Source organism: Sinocyclocheilus grahami, unplaced genomic scaffold, assembly GCF_001515645.1.
Source record: "Sinocyclocheilus grahami isolate Dianchi unplaced genomic scaffold, SAMN03320097.WGS_v1.1 scaffold645.1, whole genome shotgun sequence".
NCBI classification, from domain to species: domain Eukaryota; kingdom Metazoa; phylum Chordata; class Actinopteri; order Cypriniformes; family Cyprinidae; genus Sinocyclocheilus; species Sinocyclocheilus grahami.
The window spans coordinates 83,760-91,837 of NW_015505824.1; the positions used below are offsets into that span (position 1 = coordinate 83,760).

Sequence of the window (8,078 nt, forward strand, 5' to 3'; positions counted from 1 at the left end):
TAACGTTACACAATTAAAAATATAAATTTGAAGTGAATGTAAACTGCTTTAAATATAACTGCTGCTTATTTCCTGTGCCCTTACTGTGCACTTCAATACTGGTCTGCGCTTGACTGTAGTCGCGTCTGTCTGCTTATTGAGTTTATTTAACCCATCGCAATTTATTGGAACTGTGTGAACTAGAGTGACTACTCACCTTAATGTTGTTCTAAAGGCGTATTACTTAATAACACAAAAAAGTTCTGCTCGCACTTGTCAATTTAGTTGCAGAGAATGGTGACTTTAGGTTTTTTTTTTAAGCGGATGCATATCTGTCGTAAAATAATCCTATGCATCTCGTGGCGTATATTCCAAGCATTCTGAAGGTATACTGAGGGTTTGGTGAGAAACAAACCGAAATGGCAAGTTATTATATTTTATGAAAATCTTGCGTTGCAGCTCACGCCGCGCACAAGTGCATATCCTTATCATCAATTATATCAATTATATATCAATTATAATCAGTTTTAATAAAACACAAGACTACATTATATAACTCTAACAGTAGGCTATTTAATATCTGTTGTTCTCTGGTTGTCAGTCAAAATGACAGTTCTTGCCTGTATATACCCAAGCCAATTTATTATTCTTTCCTTTTTGTCTTAGTGTTTAAAATGTATTTGGAAACAAATTAATTAATTCATTTCTTAATTAATTAAACAAACAGACTTACTGGGTGAGCAGGGTAGGCTATGACAGCTGTCATATCATACCCTGCCATGCCCAGCTGATGCAAAGAATAGAATTTATATCTACACAGAAGAAAGCCCTGTCTAGACTCTGCCCAGGTATGAGTTGTGTCGAGCTATTCATTAGCCTGTTTGTTGGACAAATAAAGATTAAATGTCGTTGCAATAAATGCGTCAAGAATCCGTACATCTGCAGCAGTGGAGGACTATTATTCTGCTGCGTGATACTGCAGAAGAACTGATGACGGCACAGTTTGATCCTCGGCTGACCAATCAGCAGAAAGGGGCGTTTAATTCCCGCCCACACGTAGAATCGAATATTCAAGCTTTTTATTCATTTTTCCACCCATGAACGAAAAACGAAAATTTAAGCTGAATTTTTCGGAAAAAAACAAAAAAACGAAAATTTCTACTTTCAATATTAAATCAAAAAACGAATGATCGAATGATACACGGATTCGCTAATCAGCCAGCGTCAGAGGACAAGGTGTGTGCGTTTATTGATAGATTGTAATGATTATCAGAGTATCAGAGTAAATGACAGAGACAGAGAAACATCGTGGAGTTATTTCGTTCAAATAAATAATAATGACCCAGCAGCTGATTGCATCATAGACCTACAGGCTATTTATTAGCCTTAGAAAAAAAGGATTTGCGTTATGTCATTTTTTAAATGTTTAGAAGTTGCAAAGTGACTGATTAATGTGCTATTATTATTAACTACTACTATAATTAATCTAGATAGACAATTACTGTAATCTAGGCTTGTCTATACTCTAAATTAATATAAATGAATATGATCTGAATATTTAAAATGATTTAAAATCTAATTATTCAGGGGCTGACTTGATGAGCATGTAGAATCTACTGTATAGGCCTATGTTTCTGCTTATTTTAGTATACAAACAATATATTAATGCCCGTTTCACAGACAAGGTTTAAGCCTTGTCCCAGACTAAAATGCATGTTTGAGCTCTCTTAACTGAAAGCAACTTTCAACTGACATATCTTAATAAATAAATAATACAATATAATATAATAATATACCCCCCTAAATATGTAATATAATAATATACCCCCCTAAAATCCTAAATCTTTAGCACAAAAAATGGTTATGTATTTTCTCTTATTGTTTTAAGTTAGTCTCCCTCAGGGGGAGAAATTCATGGTTTCTGTTTCATAATACAGGAAATCCAACTTTACAGCTAAGTGGTTACAAGAAATGATATCTGCAATCTAGGTCAGCAGATCTAGCAAACTAACAGGTCAACATAAATTATGTAATTTGTCATGTAAACTTTTCAGAATTAATTTATAATTAAAAGAAACTGAACAAAGCAGTAAATAAACTGAATAAAAGTTTAATACAGTATGTTCAAACAGTACATCCAGTTGCTTACTTTCTTGATTTTCCTGATGGTCATAATATTTCATACATAATATTTCAATATCTGTTGTCCTCTGTTTTCAAATAAATCGTAGGAAAATAGTACAGTTTTAACATGGAGAAATTTACTTAAGTGTACATTTATAGAGCTAGTTAATATAATTTTATCAATCCTTCAATCAATTATTTTTAACATTATTTGTAAAGTATTCTGGATTAGTGGGGGGTGCTCAAGTCAAGTTTCAAGATGGACAACAGTTTACTTTCATAATCAAGGATTATACGAACACACACATTCATTAAAATGTCAATACATTCTTGTTTTCTTCAAATATGAACTCCTGAGACGACAATAAAAAGACGCATATCTTCATCAAATCATGTTTCTAAAATAATGATATTAGAAGTTGTGTCTTATAGCCCAGGGAAGAGGTAGAATCTCTTAGATAATGTTGTTCTTTCTTTGCATGGCATTTGATCTGGATGTGTCATCTTAAACTTCTCAAGGACCTGTTTCAAAAATAAAAATAAATATTACAACATAACCAAACACACATAACCTCAAATGTTCAACTAAAAAAAAAAAAACTTTCTTTATTCTAGACCTCTTGTATTTGGTATTTGGCTGGTTAGTTATTGTTACTGACATGCAATATCACTGACAATGAATAACAAGGAAGTAAACATCATCCATTCAATCAACCATCAAAAAAACACATATCGGCATTGATGTCTACAGATTGATGACAGAATAGTCTGTCGTTCTAAAGAATGTGACTTTGCCTTTCTGAAGAGTTCTTCGATGTCGTCCTGGTGGGCATGCTGATTAAATATTTCCACAATGTCTTGGATGAAATGTGAGCCATTCTTTATGTTTCTGTAGGATACAGTATCTGTATAGAGAATACAAATTAGGACATACATTGTTTGAGAGAACACCATCACTTAGATGCAAATCAAATAGCAGGTAGTTTTAACACATTTTAAAAACAATACAGTACATCCAGTAGTCAGCATTAAAGTGACAGTTTACCCAGAAATGAAAATCCTGTCATCATTTACACACCCTCGTGTCATTCCAAACCTGTATGATTTTTTTTTTCTACTGCTGAACACAAAAGAAGATATTTTGAAAAATGTGGGTAACCAAACAGTTTCTGGTTCCCATTGACTTCAATATTTTTTCCCCATACTATGGAAGCTAATGGTAAACAGCAACTGTTCAGTTACCGACATTCTCCAATTATTATTTTGTGTTTAGTAGAAGAATGAAACTCAAACAGATTTGGAACTTGAGGGTGAGTAAATGATGACGGAATTGTAATGTTTGGGTCAACTATCCCATGTATGTCCCATGTACTGTATGTCACTCCAAGAAATATTTTTTTGTGTGTTTCATGTAATATTATAGTAAATGGAGCGGAATAATGTAAGGAAATATTTACCTGGAGTACAGGATCTCAGGCAGCAGAAGTCTTTTTCACGGTGCTCTTTTCCTCTGTTGCGTCTTGACACAGTGTCCTGGACATCCACACTGCCTTCTTTATCTGTAACATTAGGGCAAAATTTGCCAAAGCATGTTGCTAGAAATGGATGAGGCTCTAACCAATCAAATATGGCAACATTTTAAATAGTAGAGTTTAACAACCTTTTTTTTCTAAAATAGCATTTTGTAACTCACCACCCCTACACGCCTGAATAAGGATGATTTTTGGCTTGTCCCGCAATCCAGCACAGTTCGGAGTGTTCAAGCAATCAAAAATGTTATCTGTTGGAAAAATGTCCTCTTCATCTTCGTTGTCGATAGAGTCAAAAACCCCACAGATTCCACTGGCATCTCCATGGGACATCAACACCATAAAGCAGCTGTCCGATTCAGTGTGTTCCTCTCGCTGGGCGAAGTCTCGTATGGCAGTAAGCATACCCTGAACATCAGACCATCAAGATCAAATATCAAAAAAAAAAAAAAGTTGCCTACTTTGGCTTAAATACACTTGAATGCACCTGTGCACTGAGGTCCCTGAGTGTGATCACAGTGTAACCCAGACCTTTAAGCAGCACTTCCATACTCAGTTCATCCTTGTCTGCCCCAGTCCTGTCATCTAAGTTTTTAAATTCTACATTGTTGATAAGCAGTGCCAAACGTTTTCTGTCATGGGATTTGTCTTTTACCGGGTATATCTTGACAGAGAAGAAAAAAAAGGATTAACAAACATATTTATTTTATTAATTTGCACATAATATTCAAACACAAAGCAAGACACAATAAAAAGCAACAACATTTCTCTCATCACTAGGACAATTACCACAACAGTATGTGTTTTAATGATAAAAAATATTGATTTATATTAGCCATTTTCAATTATTGTGAAATGTACGACATAACTTACATTATCTCCCTTTTCTCTAAGCATTTTCATTTTAAACTCAGGTTTGCATGGTATAAGAGGATCTGAAGTTCTCTGTTCGGATGCAACAAAATCGTAATATGTTGTCAGAAAAGATCATATGTTTCAAAAAAACACATTTATTTGGTCAATTCAGTTAGATTTTATTTACCACTCTCTGTCCACAGCCATTATTGTCACACCGCACAGAATTATTGGCCGGCCCTGTCCATTCCCTGCGGCAGTTCCAGCAGAAGTAGTAAGTCCGTTTCAGGTTGTCCGTGCAGACAGTGCAGTGTACACACAGGTTACTTCGATCTCGTCTTTCCACATGAGACTGACATCCTGGACACTGCAGCAATGACAAGCAGAGGTATTTTGGAGTGTCTTGTAAGAGGCCATATGCATGCAAACAGCAGACAAAATGAATGATCTTACAGCTTTAAAGTCAAACAGCCTTCTAGCAACAAGAGCAGCGAGGTTCTCCTCTAAGAATCCCCGTTGTTTGTCTGTCAGTGGTATCAGCTGACAGAAGCCCTGATAAGAGAGCTTCAGACCGCAGGATTCCCCCTGAACCTCATTAAAACGAGGGCAGGAAAATTCCGTCTTTTTCTAGAAGACAAGAACCAGCTGAACATAGAATTGTAGCATAGGCATCAAAGTCAGTCAATATGAAAACAGTGTAATATAGACCGACCTGTTTAAGATAACACTTGAACCAAGCAACAACATAGTCTGTCGGCATTCGATGACCACAGGGCAATGCAACTGATAACGAAGAAATGTAGGCCTACTTAAAAACTTTATGAAGAATATACATAAACCAAATGCTGAAATCACGCTTTTCAATTTACTTTAGAATGCTGATTAATTAGATTTATGGGAATAGGTGGTCAACTCACCAAAGTCCACTCTTTCATTTGATGGTCGTACTTCAGAATTACGATCTGATTTCCCAGTATGTTGTTTGTGGATATCTGGATTTTAAAAAACAATGATACATATTTGTATTTTTTATTTTTCCTCTAAAACTTGTGTTTGTGATGGTTTCACTTTCGGTTTTGCTATTGTTGCTATTTTTTTGATATTCCAGTATTTTATTTAGTCAAATAATCTTTTTTTATTGTTTGTTTTCATTATGTATAACACATTAGGAAAAGTCTAAATGGAAAAAAAGAAGAAGAAAAAAAAGTCAATACTCAAGTGATGGAAGAGATTCGCTATCGCGGCGTCTTCTTCCAAATCCCAGTTATCCTCTTCCGTCATTTTTACGTTTAAAATTAAGTTATATCTTTTTCCTGTACTAAACTACAGATAAGACGAGATCCCCTGAAGTACCCTAATGATGTCCTCAGTCAGCCAGCATACGCAGACATCAAGCAAACTTTTAATGTATGGTTTTATTTGAAAGGGGGCGGCGAGAATGTCCCTTTGCGCTTACTGTACAATGTGTTTGTTCAATCCAAGATGGCTGCGCTCAGGGGCAGAGTGGTCATAGAATGTCTTACAACATGTATGTTTCGACAAACAAGCACAGCGAGCATTTCCACTCTTCCTACTGTTATGATAGGGAATAAGGTGAGTGGCATGTTGATCGTTTTCAATTTGCTCCCCAAAACACGCGAAAACGTAGTACTTCACATGACATGACTTTGACAGAAGCTAAGTTGTTTGTTTTCATTATGTATAACACATTAGGAAAAGTCTAAATGGAAAAAAAGAAGAAGAAAAAAAAGTCAATACTCAAGTGATGGAAGAGATTCGCTATCGCGGCGTCTTCTTCCAAATCCCAGTTATCCTCTTCCGTCATTTTTACGTTTAAAATTAAGTTATATATTTTTCCTGTACTAAACTACAGATAAGACGAGATCCCCTGAAGTACCCTAATGATGTCCTCAGTCAGCCAGCATACGCAGACATCAAGCAAACTTTTAATGTACGGCATATTTGAAAGGGGACGGCGAGAATGTCCCTTTGCGCTTACTGTACAATGTGTTTGTTCAATCCAAGATGGCTGCGCTCAGGGGCAGAGTGGTCATAGAATGTCTTACAACATGTATGTTTCGACAAACAAGCACAGCGAGCATTTCCACTCTTCCTACTGTTATGATAGGGAATAAGGTGAGTGGCATGTTGATCGTTTTCAATTTGCTCCCCAAAACACGCGAAAACGTAGTACTTCACATGACATGACTTTGACAGAAGCTAAATAGCTGAGGTCTCTTAACTCCAAAACACTTAAAACTCAAGTAACATTAGGTTTAATTTTAGCATAAAAACTATTTATCTGATTGTTGATTTGTTGATGAATGGCTATGTTGCCTGGTAGCAAGGTGTCATGATCTGGGTTGTATAGTGGGATCAATAAATACATTTCACTCGTTGTGCATTTTTATGTGATATATATTTGTGTGTGTGTGTGTGTGTTTGTTTGTATTGTTATGTACATTTAATGTAGAATAACAACATAATGTGACTGATTACTCATTTCCCTTACAATTTGTATAAACTATAGAGCTTAGGTCAGTGGTTCTCATCCAGGAGGCACCTTACATTATTATTATAATTACTATAATAATTAATATATTTATATCACTATTGATATATTCACTTCTTAATATTAATTAATAATTAATCATCTAACGTAACTAAAATGCAATGAAAAATCAAGATAAAGTAAATTAAACTGTCTTTACTGAACTAAAATCAGTAAACTAGAGAGAAATGTATTTTCCTGTTATTTCTGATCATATTATCTTATGTGGGGGGCCTTTGAATATTGTGTTGGACAGTAGGGGGCCTTTAAGTCAAAAAGGTTGAGAACCACTGGCTTAGATATTCTAGCAAAAACACTTTTTAAAGGGGTCCTATTATGCTTTTTCACTTTTTTAATTTTAGTCAGCGTGTAGTGTGTATGTTTGGGCATAAAAAAGATCTAGAAAGTTACAAATCTCAAAGTCCACTCCAAAGGGAGATATTTTGTTTTTTAAAAATCCCTTTTCAAGAACTACAACGAACGGCTCGTTTGGACTACAGCGTTTGTTTTCCGGGCTTTGTGATATCACAAAGCAACTCATTGGAATATCATTACAAATAATTCCCGCCTACAGAAATTCAAATGGTTGGGGGGTGGGGAGGGTCGAGGTTGTGGTTAGAACACTTGGTTGAGTGAGTGCATCAGACGAGACGACGAAGAAGAAGAGCTGCTGCAGAGTTAGTGCATCAGAGAAAACCAAGAAGAAGAGCTGCTGTGCTGTAGCTTAAAATTTTCTGCATGTCTAGAACAATTCTTACAAGTATAACACGACGTAGCGCTACGCTGCGCTTCTCGTCTGGTGCGCGACCGCCTGAAACGCTGTTTTTTTCAACTCCATGCCCAAATGTCTTTGTTTGGGCTTCCGAAAGCGGATGATGTCAGGAAACAGTGGTTGCAATTTATTTTTTAATTCTGTCCCTGAGCTTTATAACCCCAATTTGCTATTGTGTGCTGCGCATTTTACTGAGGACAGCTTCCACAACACGAGGGAGTAAAGTGCCTGCCGGATTCGCCCAAAAGCTTTTGTTGAAAGACGGAGC

At 35.9% G+C, this 8,078-nt stretch overlaps 2 protein-coding genes across 3 annotated transcripts in view; one reads left to right on the forward strand and one right to left on the reverse strand.

Annotated features, from left to right (window-relative positions):
* Nucleotides 1-2,149: 2,149 nt before the first annotated feature.
* Nucleotides 2,150-5,878, reverse strand: LOC107558420 (caspase-1-like). The gene is made up of 11 exons (XM_016242082.1): nt 5,702-5,878; nt 5,405-5,479; nt 5,200-5,270; nt 4,941-5,114; nt 4,675-4,854; nt 4,506-4,577; nt 4,120-4,296; nt 3,797-4,040; nt 3,561-3,662; nt 2,899-3,008; nt 2,150-2,625 (listed from the first exon to the last, which is right to left on the reverse strand). The coding sequence occupies exons 1-11, from the start codon at nt 5,766-5,768 to the stop codon at nt 2,530-2,532; spliced, it is 1,368 nt and encodes a 455-aa protein (XP_016097568.1). The 5' UTR covers nt 5,769-5,878; the 3' UTR covers nt 2,150-2,529.
* Nucleotides 5,879-5,936: 58 nt separating this feature from the next.
* Nucleotides 5,937-8,078, forward strand: part of LOC107558419 (mitochondrial inner membrane protein OXA1L-like) — a 9,523-nt gene continuing 7,381 nt past the window's right edge. Inside the window, exon 1 of one of the 2 annotated variants that reach the window (XM_016242081.1) lies at nt 5,937-6,080. In XM_016242081.1, coding sequence (XP_016097567.1) covers nt 5,970-6,080 — 111 coding nt within the window. In that variant the 5' untranslated portion in view covers nt 5,937-5,969. Of the gene's footprint in view, nt 6,081-6,499; nt 6,624-8,078 lie in introns of those variants that run through there. The other variant, XM_016242080.1, reaches the window with a different exon arrangement.